General features: G+C 38.5%; 1 protein-coding gene across 1 annotated transcript in view; it reads right to left on the bottom strand.

Moving 5' to 3' along the window:
• LOC126279205 (zinc finger CCHC domain-containing protein 8 homolog) overlaps positions 1–18,742 on the bottom strand; it is a 58,627-nt gene that overhangs the window by 2,155 nt on the left and 37,730 nt on the right. The window contains exons 6-7 of the mRNA XM_049979656.1: positions 9,262–9,439; positions 590–762 (exon numbers count right to left, since the gene is read on the bottom strand). Of these exons, the coding sequence (XP_049835613.1) occupies positions 590–762; positions 9,262–9,439 (351 nt within the window). The remainder of the gene's footprint in view (positions 1–589; positions 763–9,261; positions 9,440–18,742) is intronic.

The raw sequence follows: 18,742 nt of genomic DNA, 5'->3' as shown, positions 1-18,742 counted from the left end.
ATTCTCTCTTCGCACACCAGCCTCCCAAAGCATTTTCTGTGCAGGTGAGTGGTGAGAAACAAAAAGATTTTCTCCAGAGTGAATAACTCCCTCGCTGAGAATGAGATGTTTTCTAGTGGCCTTCATCTCTGGTATCATTTATTCACTGAAAGATCACGAATGGTCTATCAACCTTTCAATAACACTGAAAGCTGCTGAGGAATCTAATTTCTTCATTTCCATTCACTCCAACTGGAAATATAATGAATGACAATCTCCTCCCTTGCACAACACACCTCAGTTTCAACACATTGCAACAGGACTGAGTGCTTTTATTACACTGCACTTCTCAAAATGTTTCCAGTGAAACACTGAGCATCTGTCAACAATAAATGAATTACAACTGGGTTGGAATCTTCTCATAATGTACTGCACCACACTGTTATGCTAAAGTTTATAGTAGTATAATATAAATTAATCATAATTGTGTACCATGAAAAAGTTAAAAAGGAGGACTGAACATTCCAGCCCACACTTGATACAAAATGTTTATACCTAGTATGTTTTGAAACACAGATTCTATATGGCATGTATAGTGGTTTACACTTACTGTAGAAACAGGTGAACAGGTTTCCTGGCTACGTGTCTCTCCTCCTTCTGAATCACTCTCTGAAGGAGGAGGTGGTGGTGGTGGTGGCGGTGGGGGCGGGGGTGGAGGAGGTGTATCCTTGGGCAGAGGTGGAATGAATCGGCAACCATCATCTGGCAGCAAGCTCACACATTCTGCAAATGGTTTTAATGACTTATTATTTACATTATAAGACTTAAAAATCAATATAATACTTTGTACATATTTGATTGTCAAAATTTTATTAACACAACAAAAAAGTTTATATTGTATATTTTTATTTCATCTATAACCTTCTGGTTGTGCTTTCACATTGTGATTATTATGGCTCAGCAATGCACCCACAGTTGTTTATGCAACTGACACCAGCCACAGGTACCTGATATCACTATAACAGTACTTGTTTATAATTTCTATAAATTGCAACATTTGTTCTCTCTTCATTAGTACTACGAAAAAAAAAAAGAAAAACCTTTGATGTTTAACGATAAGTTTATTAGAAACTAAGCAGAAGATTCTAATTAACACAACTGGACAGGATATTAGCCATGGCTATTTTGATGGATCAGTCATCATAAATTTACGTAAAACCATGAAAACTTGAACTTGAGTGGCAAGGGGAGAGGTATTTGTGCCCCACTTTTAGTGTCTCAATCACTGCGTTAACTGTGATTGCTTGTATGCTGCATCAAATATTTTTTCTAACGTAAATAGTATACACTTTAATTATGACCTAACATTTCGGTAAATCACATCATTTTTCAAAATTAGTATTTTAATATTATTTGTTGGTTAGCTCAATAAGACTATGGTGATTTAAAACACACACACACACACACACACTTGTGTATGGCTACTATTTAGTCAGCAAAAATAATTCACCCAAAAGCCTTGTTTAAGTGTCTACATTGACTCAATGAATCTGCTACTTGGATCCATTACCTTTACTCCTAAATAATTTTACCAAGACATTTCATTTCAGAATTAGTAATTTACTTGTCTGTCAGTTATAACTAACACACAGTTCTCTAATGTTTGTTCATACTTGGGACAAATAAGCTTAACAACAAACAATAATTATGTACAGCTTCTGTAGTCATTTCAGACCTTTCAATTTTCTCTATCAATTACATCTTATGCAAAGTCAGAAAAGATCTGCATGTTATGAGAACTAATAGAATAATACAAATGTGTGGATCAACCAGACGGTACTTACACACATTTCATTAATGCCAAGAAAGTGCTTATCGATCCAATTTTCTCTGCCTGGTGTGTCACCAGTCCTCAACTGGGGAAAGATTTTAAGGACAAACAGCTATTGCAGTCAAACTATTTTTAAGACAGACAGTCACAACATCTTTGTCCTTATACTTTTGTGGGTGCTGTAATTTACCCCAGTAATAATCACCTTTTGCTCATCTGCCACTTTAAACCCAGATTCTGGCTCAGATATTTAAATCTTTGTCAGTTGTATATTTTAGCCTGGGCATTTACCTGTCCTCCACATGGAGCACTAGGTATGTCTGTCATTTCTCTCACTGATAACACTATGAATGATGCTAAGCTTACCCCCACTGTTCCATATCACCCACTGTGGCACTGTAAATGCTTAACCCCATTTGCAAGCAGCAAAGAAAAAGTATTGGGATAAACAAATAAGTGCGATAAATGCAAAGATTCAGAATCAATAACCAAGTATAATCAACTGTTTAATATGGTACACATATAGCAGCAAAATCCATTAGTCCCTGCAACAGAAGTGTCCAAGTAATAATGTGTAGACATTAACACTACAAGAACAACATAAAAAAACCTGGACACAAATGGAAGACATAAAAAATCAGATTACTGACACCAGCTTTTATGCAGCAAATTACGTATTGTCTATCCATGTAATGTCTGTTACAAATGTGGACATTGTTTCAGTGACAACCACACAGTTATGGTGCAGTTTAAGGCTCTGAATAACAAGAGAGATTCATTTCTTCAATATTATGGCTCTCCAAGCATTTCCACAACCTCTGTGTATGTGGCCATTAGTGTCAATAAAAGTGAACTACAGTCCATGTGTCCGTGCACTTCTGATGACAACTGATGGCAACATTCTGCACACTGGGGACACAACAGTTGCATTCTGCTGGACTTGTAGCTGATTTACAGTCTCTGCGGAATCTCTGTTGTAAATGCTACAGCTATGTGCGTATCAAAATATTATATGTCATTTCTCTGAACATAAGTTACTGTGTTGGTAAGAATGTCATCAGGCCTTGTACTGGATACAGACTCAACAATTGAATGAACACAAACAAAATGCACTACATCTGATCACAAGCCTACCATGAGGGCCTGGCCCACAGTACACACTATCTCCCAAGTTTTGCAGGCACTAGGCTTTGGAAATTGTTAACGGTGTACCACAAATATCTCAGTTCAGGGGAAATCACTGTGCTGTGGACAACAATGTATTGAGGAGAGGGGTGGCCATAGACTATAGCAGACTGCAACTGAAGCAACAGTCTCACTCTGATTGAAATCAACAAAGTGGGCTATGAGAGGGAAGGGAGATTAGCATTCAACAACCTGACGATATCAAGATTGTTAGACAGCACGAGCTCAGCAAATTTCAAAGATGGGGCAGGAAATTGGCTGTTCAAGGATGGAGAGTGCCCTTGCAAAGGAACCGTCCTGACATTTGCTTAGAGCAATTTAGGGAAACCACAGCAAACCTAAATTACAATGGCCAATCCCCCTGAAGGCAGGCTACAAGAGCCCTGGCCTTAAAACTTGAGAATCTCTTTGTGTATGCAGACAATTCACACAATGCCAATGTCTCAAATCCCAAAACTGTGTTATCAATACCACAACAAATATGCAGTCATATGCAAGAACAGAAGCAGGAAGTGTAAGCATAACCAAGTTTGCAGTAACTGTCAGTGATAATCCACAACACTCTCACAGATAACAAATCTAAATAAAGGTGTCACAACAAACTAACAAGTATTTTATAAAGAGTTAGCATAAATTTTAATTTGATGTCCCTGTTACCTTTATACTTCTAATAGGGAATGAAATGCCAACATAATTTCAATCTATGCTGTGGTGCCAGTTACTGAATCATGTACATTAAACATATTTCATTGAAAAATATTCATTAATTTGATGTTTAACTAACTGAGTAATGTTCATAAATCCTGTACATGTGCACATTTCATACAAGAAATATAAAAAGTCAGTTATTTTTGGTTAAATAACACACAGTATCAAACGTAATATTAATTTTTCAGGGAACAGTTAAACTTCAATAATCTGTTCATGCAAAATAAATACTATTACAATGGACAAGTGTGGAGGAAGCAGCTGCAGAGAAAGAAGAAATGGTTGACAATGTAAAGACTGTCAACATTTATTTTATGTAATATGCAGTGAAGTATCTCACCAGGAAGGATATATGACATGCCTTTGGTGCTATAGCAGTTGTGCCTATCGCTACATAATTATGGAGAAGGAGCAACTGATCTTTAGGATTATCTAGCAATAGCACAGGCAGAATCAGATCAGCTGTGAGCTAAAGTTGGCAGCAGTAAAATCAGAAAGAGGGTAGATGATTGGACTGTGCACAAATCTGCCATATCAGGCAAAAGGTTTAAGAGATGCTAGGTTTAGATTCTGGAGTCTAAGAAGACAGGAAAATGTACAAGTTAAGGTAAATAATAATCAGAGAGTTAACAAAGACAAATGAGGTTCTGCTGCTAAGGGAGTAGTTATAGGAGCAAAAAAAAAAAGTACAGAACTCCCGAGGCACCGAATACCAAGTAATATTTTTTTAGCAAAGTGTAGGGTTCAACTATGTCACTGATGATTTAGCTTCTCAGAGAAAAGATCCTCCCAAATAAGACCATGTAGTAATATTCTGAGAAAGGCGGGAGGGGGGGGGGGGGGAGAGAGAGAAGAGGAGGATTATATTTGAACCGTAATTTCAACAACTTAAAGGAGGATGACATTAACCAGCTTGCCGAGAATTTCTGTTTTTATGAATATAAATTATTTATTGAAAACATTAGAGAACATTTTGAACACCAATGTTTGCTGGCAATACAGGGACACCAATAAAGGGAGCAAATTATCTACGCTAAATGTGATCACAAGAGTAATGGAATAGGATTACAAGGAATAGGATCAAAGCAAAAAACCTCTATTCCCTAGCCAACAAAAACTCATGTTAAGCAATTCCGAACAAATTAAAAAAACTTTAAGGTGCCAAAAAGTGGAGATCAACAGTACAAACTAAATGAAACTCTCGTGTGTGACATCTCTTGGCAGCAAGATAGATAATAAACTGAGGAGGCCCTGGCATATGAGCAAGTTAACCAGAAATCTTAGTTCTGCTTGGTCTGCACCTAAGAACTGGTTTCTCACTATGTTGACCTTCAGGCAGAACTGCAGGTATACTTCGCATACTTTCATACAATACAGTCCTATGGCATCTTGTGGGACAATGTAGCTAGGGTCAAAATAGTATGTATTCTACAGAAGCATTACATAAGAATATTGCATCAATGTGGTAATCTAACATCTTGTAGAAGGCCCTTCAAGGACCTATGGATTCTGGCACTCATCTGCCAATACTTTTACTTTTACTCCTTTTTTTTTTTTTTTTGAGTGGCTTTAGGATGAATGTGAAATTCGCGACTACAATTCAATCTAGACTTTGGCAGCAATGTCAAAGGTTTAGAATGGCGTTTTATATTCTGGTGTGAAAGCATATAACAGGTTGCTGGTAGACATTAGGCAGGAAATTGGAAATGTCCAGATATTACAAAACAAAGTGAAAGAGTATCTATTTAGCCACTACTACAAATTACTAAGATCTGAGGACCCCAGGATGTACAAACAGAATTAATTTTTACAGCACACAGACAACCAACATTGTTCTTTCTTTGAAATCAATAACACTACACAAATGCTTAGTATATAAAACTCACTCACACTCTCTCTCTCTCTCTCTCTCTCTCTCTCTCTCTCTCTCTCTCTCTGTGTGTGTGTGTGTGTGTGTGTGTGTGTGTGTGTGTGTGTGTGTGTGTGTGTGTGTGTGATAAAGCACTACATCAATTTTAAAAAAGCATTGTACACTTTCGGGGTTATAACCTCCTAGATGCGTAGTTTCCCAGGTGGGAGAGGGATAGTGTGCAGGTGGAAAAGTAAGAGGGGTGGCGGGGGGGGGGGGGGGGGGGGGGAGTTGGATGTAATGAGAGAGAGGAGGATGTGGACAGAGAAGGAGGAAGATATGTTCCAAGAGAGTGCGAGAGTGCGGAAGAGATTGACAGAGAATGGGAGGAGAAGATGGGAAGACAAGAGCATGTGGAGGAGGAGATGGAAAAGATAGAAGTGGGAGGAGGAAGTGGGCAGAAATGGTGTCGGGGAGAGGTGGACAGAAATGTGATAAGGAAGAGGGGGAACAGAGAGGGGGCAGGAGGAGGTGTGTGCAGTATGTTTTGAATGAGAACACAGGCACAGGCGCAGGGAAATGGCTAGCAGAGTGGGGGGTTTGGTGGAGATGGATGGAGAGATGGGTGAAGAGATGATCAGAGAGAGAATGGAAGTGGCAGTGGACAGAGAAATGGGAGAACTCAGTATGCAGTACAGTAGAAGAGGAATGGACAGCTCTGAAAAGGGCAATCACAGAAGCTGGAAAGAAAACCACACATACAAAGACGGTAAGTGCGAAGAAACCATAGGTAACAGAAGAAATACTTCAGTTGATCGATGAAAGAAAGAGGTACAAAATTTTCAGGGAAATTCAGAAATACAAGTTGCTAAGGAAGAAAATAAATAGGAAGTGCAAGGAAATAGCTGCATGAAAAATGTGAAGAAATGATTGTCAGAAGGACTGACTCAGCATACAGGACAATCAAAAAAACCTTCAGTGACAATAAAAGCAAGGGTGGTAGCATAAAGAGTGCAACAGGAATTCCACTGTTAAATGCAGAGGAGAGGACAGATAGGTGGAAAGAATACATTGAAGGCCTCTATGAGGGGGAAGATTAGTCTGATGTGATAAAAGGACAAACAGGAGTCGATTTAGCAGAGTTAGGGGATCCAGTATTAAAATCAGAATTTGAGAGAGCTTTGGAGGACTTAAGATCAAATAAGGCAAAAGGGACAAATAACATTTCATCAGAATTTCTAAAATTATTGGGGGAAGTGGCAACAAAACAACTCTTCATGTTGGTGTGTGGAATGTACGAGTCTGGCGACATACCATCTGACTTTCGGAAAAATATCTCCACACAATTCTGAAGATTGCAAAAGCTGACAAGTGCAAGAATTATCGTACAATCAGCTTAACTGCTCATGCATCCCAGTTGCTAACAACGATAATATACAGAAGAATAGAAAAGAAAATTGAGGATGTGCTAAATGACGATCAGCTAGGCTTTACAAAAGATTAAGGCATTCGAGAGGCAATTCTTATGTTGCACTTGATAATGCAAGCAAGACTAAAGAAAAATCTACACATTCACTGGATTTGTCAACCTGAAAAAAGGGTTCTACAATGTAAAATGGTGCAAGACATTTTAAATTCTGATAAAAGTAGGGGTAAGCTACAGGTAGAGACGGGTGATATACAATATGTACAAGAGCCAAAAGAGAATAGTAAGAGTGATGACCAAGAACGAAGCACTCGGATTAAAAAGGGTGTAAGATAGGGATGTAGTCTTTCCCCCCCCCCCCCCCCCCCCTACTGTTCAATCTGTACATCAAAGAAGCAATGACAAAAAGAAAAGAAAGGTTCAGGAGCGGAATTATAATTCAAGGTGAAAGAATATCAAAGATACGATTAGCTGATGACATTGCTATCCCGAGTAAAAGTGAAGAAGAATTAAATGATATGCTGAATGGAATGAACAATCTAATGAGTACAGAATATTGACTGAGAGTAAATAGAAGAAAGACGAAAGTAATAACAAGTAGCAGAAATGAGAACAGTGAGAAACTTAACATCACACTAGATCGCGTGTTGAAGTAGATGAAGTTAAGGAATGCAGCAAAATAACCAATGATGGATGGAGCAAGGAGGAGATGAAAAGTAGACTAGCACTGGCAAAAAGGGTATTCCTGGCCAATAAAAGTATACTAGTATCAAACATAGGCCTTAAATTGAAGAAGAAATTTCTGAGAATGTACGTCTGGAGTACAGCATTGTATGGTAGTGAAACATGGACTGTGCGATAAACGGGAAAGAAGAGAATCAAAGCATTTAGGATGTGGTGCTAAATGTGAATGTTGAAAATTACATCAACTGAGAAGGTAAGGTGGTGGTGGTGGTGGTGGGTAGTGTTTAACGTCCCGTCGACAACGAGGTCATTAGAGACGGAGCGGAGCACAAGCTCGGGTTAGGGGAGGAGTGGGAAGGAAATCGGCCGTGCCCTTTCAAAGGAACCATCCCGGCATTTGCCTGAAATGATTTAGGGAAATCACGGAAAACCTAAATGAGGATGGCTGGAGACAGGATTGAACCGCCCCCCCCCTGAGCAGGTAAGGAATGAGGAGGTTCTGCGCAGAATCAGAGAGGAAAGGAATATGTGGAAAATACTGACAAGGAGAAGGGACAGCATGATATGACATCGGTTAAGACATCAGAGAATGACTTCCATGGTACTAGAGGGAGCTGTAGAGGGCATAATCTGTAGAGAAAGATAAAGATTGGAACACATCCAGCAAATAACTGAGGACGTAGGTAGCAACTGCTACTCTGAGGCAAGGAGGTTGGCACAGGAGAGGAATTTGTGGTGGGCTGTATCAAACCAGTCAGATGACTAATGACCCCTTCCCCCAAAAAATAAAAATAAAAGTAGCCTGCAGTGGCTGCTTCTGTTTGTTTAATGTATAACATGATATATGAATGAATGAGTTAGCAACACCACCCAGTGAATCAACAGAAAAACCAACTCTGCTAACTGTGCTAATTATGAGGCAGGATCACGAGCTGTTCTGTGCAGAAAGGGATAGAAAATACTTTGCGGGGCACTAATGTGCTTTTTGCCATTAATGGACATGGCACACTTGAGCTGTTCTTCCTCCTCGCAACTGGTAACACTGGGGTAGGAACCATGTAGTAACAGTGTACGTGATTTTGATGCTTAAAAGATTATACACCCAGTGTTTCCTTGATGTCACCTGTAATAAACACTAGAATGGTTAAATAGTCACACAATACCCATGCTACCATGAAAACCAACATTAAATGTTCTCTGTAATCACTCAGTAAGGCGTATTTTGCATACTAACCTAAAATTTAATCCCTACAAAATGGCCATTGTGCAAAAATTAAACCCAAGAGATTATGAACAGCGGCTAAATTTTGCCCGAGAAATGGAGGCCATATTTGAGCAAAATGACAACATTTTTTGCTTATGAGTGATGAAGCTCATTTCCATATGATTGGAATGGTAAATCAGCAGAACTGTCGTTATTGCGCCAGTGAAACCCCAAAACTACTGCACCAGAAACCATTACATAGTCCCACGGTGACTGTTTGGTTGCTGTGACAGGTACAGATGTTATTGGTCCATACATTCACGTGACATTTAACAAGAAATAACTGCAAAACAACATCAATAAGAGCAAAGTACTAAACAGGGAGATTATATTACGTGAAACTTCTTCCACTTCCATGTCTGCTGGAGTTACAGTAACTTCCTTTGGCTCTGTAGCCACAGGTGTGATTTTCAGCTTTCTCTTTTTGTACGCAGGACTTGCCTGCAACTGTGACAGCATAGCTTCCTTACTTTGATGGAATGCCATCGGTGGAGAATTATAATGCTCGAACTCCTGCATGAAGAAAGATGCTATATGAACTAGCAATTAATGTACATATTAATGGAACTACAATTTTACGTATAAAGTTACTTGACAGTTATCAATGCCATTAGAATTAACAGCACATACAAACATTGCAATACAGTAAATAGACCAAGGATAAATTAGCAATATCAGCAGGCACCCACACATTATACACTAAATCATAAGCAATGAGTTAAGGAGTCTGTAAGTATGGCAGACAAAAGCTGAGAAAATAAATACATGACTAAACCTTCTCCCTCAGCCACAAGGATACACACGTTTATTCTCAGTGGAACAAAGTACTTTCAAAACTGCATTAAGTTACTCATAAAAATTTTCATTACAATAAGAAGTTTCCCTACACTCAAAAAAATGGTTCAAATGGCTCTGAACACTATGGGACTCAACTGCTGTGGTCATCAGTCCCCTAGAACTTAGAACTACTTAAACCGAACTAACCTAAGGACATCACACACATCCATGTCCGAGGCAGGATTCGAACCTGCGACCGTAGCAGTCGCACGGTTCCGGACTGCGAGCCTAGAACTGCGAGACCACCGCGGCCGGCCCCTACACTCATTTGAGAAAATAAATTCTAATAGTGTTTGCAGACATGGTAATTTTCTGAATGATAGCAACTGGCCACACTGACTGAGTGGTTGGATTAAAAGATCCTTTTATTTTGTATTCATCAGCACTGCACAATTTCAGCTTTGTTGAATGGTGTTTTGGTAACCACCCTTCAGTATGTGCAATATTGAGCCCCTCTGTCAAAAATAATTTCTCATTGATCTTGCTAACAAAAAAACTGTGCCGAGTACTTGGAAGAAAGCACAAGTCACATCCGTCTACAAGAAGGGTAGCAGATGCAATACACAAACTAGTGCCCAATATTCTTGACATCAATTTGTTATGGAATCTTAGAACATACTCTGAGCTCAAAAGTAATGAGGCTCCTCAAGATACAAATTTTTGGTAAAATAAAGTCTCATGACATATTTATTGTTAAGCTGAATGCTGCAGTTTCGCAATAACAGTGGTCCTGCTCAAGATGATAGACTGTACAAAGTAAGTTCAGTTGCTTCTTGCCAGAGAGGGAAGTTCAGAACAGCACTCACTCCACCCAAAAAGTTGGTATTGCAGGAAATCTCAAATTGTTTGAGGGTGCCCGACTCAAAAATTACACTTCATCTAAAAGATGTTTTTCTGGTATAAAAATATTTGTCCTGTGACTCTGTGAAATGGGATTTACACTTGACTTTTTAGTTTATATTGGAGAAAAGTGTGATATAGTAGTCAGTGAACACTATTTGGGAATTAGTGGCAATATTACGACAACACTTTCAGGAACTTATTAGGAAGGAGGGCACACACTACATGTTGACAACTGTTGCAGAAGTTCACCTCTCTTCACCACTTGCATGAAAAAGGAAGAAATGAAGTATGCACAGCAAAGGTACACTACAACTTGACTTCCGCAATGCGTTTGACACAGTTCCCCACAGTCGTTTAATGAACAAAGTAAGAGCATACGGACTATCAGATCAATTGTGTGATTGGATTGAGGAGTTCCTAGATAACAGAACGCAGCATGTCATTCTCAATGGAGAGAAGTCTTCCGAAGTAAGAGTGATTTCAGGTGTGCCGCAGGGGAGTGTCATAGGACCATTGCTATTCACAATATACATAAATGACCTGGTGGATGACATCGGAAGTTCACTGAGGCTTTTTGCAGATGATGCTGTGGTGTATCGAGAGGTTGCAACAATGGAAAATTGTACTGAAATGCAGGAGGATCTGCAGCGAATTGACGCATGGTGCACGGGATGGCAATTGAATCTCAATGTAGACAAGTGTAATGTGATGCGAATACATAGAAAGATAGGTCCCTTATCATTTAGCTACAAAATAGCAGGTCAGCAACTGGAAGCAGTTAATTCCATAAATTATCTGGGAGTACTCATTAGGAGTGATTTAAAATGGAATGATCATATAAAGTTGATCGTCGGTAAAGCAGATGCCAGACTGAGATTCATTGGAAGAATCCTAAGGAAATGCAATCCGACAACAAAGGAAGTAGGTTACAGTATGCTTGTTTGCCCAATGCTTGAATACTGCTCAGCAGTGTGGGATCCGCACCAGGTAGGGTTGATAGAAGAGATAGAGAAGATCCAACGGAGAGCAGCGCGCTTCGTTACAGGATCATTTAGTAATTGTGAAAGCGTTATGGAGATGATAGATAAACTCCAGTGGAAGACTCTGCAGGAGAGACTCTCAGTAGCTTGGTACGGGCTTTTGTTAAAGTTTCGAGAACATACCTTCACTGAAGAGTCAAGCATTATATTGCTCCCTCCTACGTATATCTCGCGAAGAGACCATGAGGATAAAATCAGAGAGATTAGAGCCCACACAGAAGCATACCGACAATCCTTCTTTCCACGTACAATACGAAACTGGAATAGAAGGGAGAACCGATAGAGGTACTCAGGGTACCCTCCGCCACACACCGTCAGGTGGCTTGCGGAGTATGGATGTAGATGTAGATGTAGTAGAACTTTAAGCTAATTTGCAAACAGGAGAGATGAAGTTTGGGTCACCAGACACTATGATGACATAAGCATGTTTATGACATACCATACAATTGAAATGAAATCAGCTGGGTATATGGACTGCCAAACTAATACCAAAAAATTTAAACCAAATTGTATGTTGGATTACAATGAGTCTATGGGTACAGTCGACAAATAAGACATGCTACTTGACTCAACAGAATGTATTGTGAAACAACGAAATGGTACAAAAAGCTCTTTTTCCATACCTTCAAAATGTGCATACTGAATTAACATGTTATTGACAAGGTTCATACCTGAAAGAATACTTCAATCACTGAATTACATCTCACAAGGGAAGTTACCCAGTGGTGGGATCGAGTTTATCTATACAGTGGTGTAGGTTAAGATTCCAGGTATCAGACCCTGCAGATGCTCTACAGTTTTAAAAAAGCAAACTTCAACAGACTGGTTGCACAGCATAACATTTAAGGTCCAGGCTTCACATGCAAAGATCGTGGGTTCAAAGTTCATCAGGCAGTTTGAAAATTTTTATTTTTAATCTTTTACTGAAATGCTGCTAGTCATTGCTTTTATTTAATTACTTGGGTTAAATGTAAAATCTCTATTTCTATTGCTTTGTCACATCATTTTAATCATCATATTATTTTTTTTTAATTTGCTCACATTTTTCTTTATATCATTATTTTTACACTTAGAATCTTTGTTCATGTAATTTTAATTACTGATATGTATTAACTTCAATTTAATTTCTTCTGTTTTATCATCCTATATTTTTGTACATATTACAGAATTCAGTATTTCCATTCCTAATTTTCTTTTATTTATAATCCCTTCTTTCATTTAAATCTTCATCTGTGTTGATTTGTCCATAGTGCAATAAGAATTTATGTTTTCAATGTTTGTATAATAATTACCCTCCACAAAAATGTATGTCGTGTAAAGGAAAATTCCTTTTGACACCATCATACAGTCAACATAAAAATGAGCAATTGAACAAGTTTATATATGTGATTAAAATGATGTGACGAAGGAATAGAAATAAAGAAAAATACACTTACAACTCAGATAACTAAATAAAAATAATTACCAAAGTTATTTGTATAAAGATTTAAAAATAAAGAAGTTCAAAGCACCTGACGAAATACAAACCCACAACCTTTCACGTGAGACACCAGTTCCTTAACTGTAACACTGCGCAACCAGTCTTTTAAACATTGCTTTTCTTCAACCTGTAGAGCCTCACATGAAATTCGGAAGTTTTTTAGTCAATAACTCACAAACAAGGGCACACCAGCATGCATGGCTGCAGGTGGGACATTAACCTGCATCACCATACAGACTATTTTAAAAAGTCAATCTCATTGTTAGGTGGTGCTCTCCCTGACAGTCTCCTTAGTGAGATTTTAAAGACATACCACCAAGACAGGAAATCAGAAGGTCAAACAACACATGAAGAAAATTCATTGTGGCTTCAAGAAAGGCACTTACCAACCATCATTAAATCATCAGTAAAACAATATGAATTTGTAACAAAATGCTCCATATGCAGCAAGAACAAAAACTGAAAGGAATCATATTACCAAACTGATGTGGAACTTTGTGTTACAACTCGTTTCGAAATATATCACACAACACAAGAGAGAGATAGAGAGAGAGAGAGAGAGAGAGAGAGAGAGAGAGAGAGAGAGAGATACTGACTTTCTGAAATTAGCTACTTTGTAATGTCATATAGTTTTAAGAACTGCAACAGTGAAGAAAGTTAAAAGTACACTTTATTTTGAGAACTTATTGGTAGAAAAAATATAGAAGAGCCTCCAACAATGATAACCCAGTGCAGCGCGCGCCACAGTGCCCAGTCCAATACTGTGCCCAACACAGCAGGCACTACCACATCTAGTGTCCCAGCTGCACACAGATGTCCACACTGTTACCGCAAACTCAGCAGTGAAAGGGTTAATGATTGTCATCCCAGTTCACTTATATCACTTTCCTATTTTGCAATAACACAAAAAGATCCATCCGTCCTTTGAACTTTTTCAATATCCTCCATCAATCATATCTGTCAAGGAGCCCATGTGATAAAAATTTAACTCTTCAAATTCACTCTTATATCACATATCATCGTAACTTACGATCTGTAAACCAAGTCTCAAGTGCTCAGCTCACTTGTGCTGAATTCGCAGTAGTCTGAAGACTTTCAAGCCCCAGCTCCCTATTGAGTTGGACCACAAAAAAGCAATCCATTGTGGAGAAGAAATTTTTTTTAGACCTACAGCAATTAAAACACTCAACAACATTCTGTAATCATGAAAATGTGGAAGTACACACACCAACAATCATTTGCAATCAGAGATTTGATGTTCCTGGATATAATGTAAAAGTTTTAATCAGCCCTCCCCCCCCCCCCCCCCCCCCCGCCCCTAAAAAAAGAAAAAGTAAAGTTGCATCATCACTAATATTTTCTTTAATTTACAGACACGTCTGAAGTCCTGGTATATACTGAAATCCCTGTAGCACACCACTACAGCAACTGAAGCTGTATGTCGCAGCCCACTGATGAAGTGAAGATTCTGTTTTGGTTTCTCTAACTGTGGCATGAGGATTTCAGCATGCACTAGGATTGCAGACTGCAAATAAACAAGAAAAATTACATAACTATATTTTCTTGCAGTTATAATTACAACTTCATGTTTACCGTGCCATGAAATCATTAAAAATCTAAACTATATGAACTACAATATTAGCTAGAAAACCTTAATTTCAGTATGGATCTGGTTAATGAACACTGGGTATCCCTCAATGAATAATGTATACCATAAGGCTTCACTAACAAAAAGTTGGAACTATGTAATGATATTATACATGTAAATAATCTTCAAAGGAGAAAACACTGTGGCTGCAGAGTATTGTTCCTAAAACTAGAAACAAATGCATGCTCTCTCTCTCTCTCTCTCTCTCTCTCTCTCTCTCTCTCTCTAATGTCGCCCTCCTAAGTACAATGAAGAGTTCTTTATAGAAACACTTGAGGAACTGGCAAAACTACTGATTATGAATAAAAATAAGTTACACAATTTAATGATGTTAATACAGATGTAAATAAAATAGAAAGAAACTTCCACATGGGAAAAATTGTGATTGTATATGTATGGATGTGTGTGTGTGTGTGTGTGTGTGTGTGTGTGTGTGTGCGCGCGCGAGTATATACCTATCCTTTTTTCCCCTAAGGTAAGTCTTTCCGCTCCTGGGATTGGAATGACTCCTTACCCTCTCCCTTAAAACCCACATCCTTTCGTCTTTCCCTCTCCTTCCCTCTTTCCTGAAGAAGCAACCGTTGGTTGCGAAAGCTAGAAATTGTGTGTGTGTGTTTTTGTGTTATTTTATTGTGCCTGTCTACCGGCGCTTTCCCGCTTAATACAGATGTAAGGTTTAAAAGTAGAACTGTAAGCTATTTACTAAATATATTAAAGTCATTCAATTTTTACCATGTAAATGATAAACCCATCAGGCTAATGTCCTGTTTCGATAACATTCAGTTACACAGAAGGCAAACTCTATTAAAGTAAGTATCTAAGATTGTGATGGGCTGTGGCTCCAACTACTAGTAAATAATAAAATAAATAGCTGTCAAAATCAAGATGTAACATTAATCTGAACTATTAATTATTTTAAAAAACTATTATTACAAATTAAATGCACAAAAAATCAGATTAAAATTAACAAAATGTAACAAAAATATCAAACAAGATATGAATGCTAATGCGCCATAATTTAATTCTCAAAGGTGTAAAAGGAAACTTTTGACTAAACATATTTTACGTATTTCAAGAACCATTGTTAGAAGTAGCCTCCACCTAAAACTAAAATTCTATACAAAAAATACACAGCAATTAAATAATACAAGAGCAAGACAAACAGGTACTCAAGTCAACAAATCTGTAACCAAATGGAGCAACTCAAAAGCCACAGATTATTAAGGTGTCTAAAATTCTGTAATCAAATGAATAAAGAAATCATAATGTCATTAATAAAGCTCGGAAATAAAGACAGTAGACGAAGGTGTGAATCCATAAGGATTAAAAATGTCAGTAATCAAAAATGCTTATTAAACAGGAAACATAACCAAATAATTACTACTCATTTCATTTATTCCAATAATATCTAGAAGATAATCAAGTAATGTATGCAGCAAGAGCATAGCCAGAATTCTGAACATAATAATCTCCTCAGTTCTGTACAGTAAGGGTTCTGACCTATCTTTGCCACTATCAAAGCTGTAGGCAGTAAAGCTGTGAGGACAGGTTGTGAGTTCCCAGAATGAGATTTTCACTCTGCAGCGGAGTGTGCGCTGATATGAAACTTCCTGGCAAATTAAAACTGTGTACCCGACCGAGACTCAAACTCGAGACCTTTGCTTTTTACCATCTGAGCTACCGAAGCAAGACTCACGCCCGGCCCTCACAGCTATACTTCTGCCAGTATCTCGTCTCCTACCTTCCAAACTTTACAGAAGCTCTCCTGCGAACCTTGCAGAACTAGCACTCCTGAAAGAAAGGATACTGCGGAGACATGGCTTAGCCACAGCCTGGGGGATGTTTCCAGAATGAGTTTTTCACTCTGCAGCAGAGTGTGCGCTGATATGACATTTAGAAGGTAGGAGACGAGATACTGGCAGAAGTAAAGCTGTGAGGGCTGGGCGTGAGTCGTGCTTCGTTAAGTCAGATGGTAGAGCACTTGCCTGCGAAAGGCAAAGGTCCCGAGTTCGAGTCTCGGTCGGGCACACAGTTTTAATCTGCCAGGAAGTTTCAGGTTGTGAGTTGTGTTTGGGTGGCTCAGTTAGTAGCACACTTGCCTGCAAAAGGCAAAGGCCCCAAGTTCGAGTTCTGAATTGGCACACTGTTTTAATCCATTGGGAAATTTTGTTATCAGCACACACTCTGCTGCCACATGAAAAATTCATTCTGGAAACAACCTCCCACGCCATGACTAAGCCATGTCTCTGAAATATCCTTTCTTCTACGAATGCTAGTCCTGTAAGACATGGAGGAGACCTTCTGTGAAGTCTGGAAAGTAGGAGACAATGTACTGGTGCAAGTAAAGCTGTGACAACAGGTCTTGAGTCATGCTTGGATAGCTCAGTTCATAGAGCACTTGCCCGCAAAAGACAAAGGTCCCAGGTTTGAGTTCTAGTCTGACATACAGTTTTGATCTTCCAGGGAGTTTCAATACCAGGCCAAATTCTGCTGCAAAGTGAAAAATTCATTCTGATCAGATGACATTAAGTACTCACCCACTTAGTAGATTTAAAATAAATAATGATCATGTTAAATTTATCACATTCATCTACAAGTGTTTAGTGTCGAGCCAGAGCCAACGATAGCATCATTGACCTGAACAGGATAGGTTAGAAAATTGATTAGAAATGGATTGGCACTACTGAAGGCGCGATAAAGCTTACTCTGCTTTGGCTATTTTGATGTAAACACACTGATTTTAATCCTCTCACTGATGAAGACATGTTCTCTGCTTTCCATGCTGAGGGCAGCTTCTGTAATGGCTGAACCCACTCGCCTGATACTGGTGCCTATGCTATAGAGGGAGTTCCAGCTGTTATGAGTAATTTTCATTCATTTTTTTAGAACTGTTAGGTAAAAAAAATCGATTTTTACACATCTTAGAGCCTGATACCTTCACTCGAAAAATAACTGTATTTCTTTCAACTATCCATCATACTCACTGCACTGCATCAAATTTAGTAAAACATTGCATGAAATTTTAAAGATTTTGCAGAGATACAAATGCACTGCGTAACTTCGTGTTATGGTTGATTTTTAGCTCATACATTGCAGTGAATGAGATGTAGATAAGATATGGAAATTTTATTTAAAATTGAGAAGAACGATATCTCATTTCATTCTTGAGTTATTGGGTTTTACATCTGATGGATGATCGCACACAACACATCCTTTCATGTCCTTGCGCATCGCGAATCATATGGTCATAACAATCATCATCTCACGTACATGATTTAAGACATCGAAATGATAGCACACAACAAGGCACATATGTTGCATGATAAATACTTGAAACTTTTTTATTCACCAAGATATGGAAGTAACTTGACCACAGCAATGGGAAGTCAGCAGCTCAGGATGCATACATATGTCCATAGCACTGTAGGAAGACGCAAGCAGTGTACATATACACATCCACAGCACACAACAAGTCTTGAGAACATGTTTTTCCATAATGGGAACCAGAACTCCTGGTCTTCAAAACAGAAATAGACTCAAAGAGATTCACTGGACATGGATGACCTGAACTATGTTCTACTTTTCTTCAAAAGGCTGAAAACATGTTCACATTCTACATACTATGGGCTATGGAGAGAACAGAGAGCAGTACTATAGAAATTCAATTATATTTAAGAAGTCCATCGGCTCCACAAATTCTTTATATTTGCGCCCAGCTGGAATCACTTGCAGCATCTTGATTTACAGCCAAATTGTCACCTACCTGAAGAGATGTAAACTGTCTCTGAAGCTCGTTTACCACTTCACATGCAATTTCATTCTCTTCCTTGCATAACATGACAGGCAACTTTTCAAAAAAAAAAAAAAAAAAAAAAAAAAAAAAAAAAAAAAAAAAATGGAAGAAAACCGTTCCTCTTTAATTTTGTGTAACCTAGCAACTTGGCATGCTTTAAAACATCATCTTGAGT

Source organism: Schistocerca gregaria, chromosome 1 (genome assembly GCF_023897955.1).
Source record: "Schistocerca gregaria isolate iqSchGreg1 chromosome 1, iqSchGreg1.2, whole genome shotgun sequence".
NCBI lineage: Eukaryota > Metazoa > Arthropoda > Insecta > Orthoptera > Acrididae > Schistocerca > Schistocerca gregaria.
This window is presented reverse-complemented; position numbering and strand designations above follow the sequence as displayed.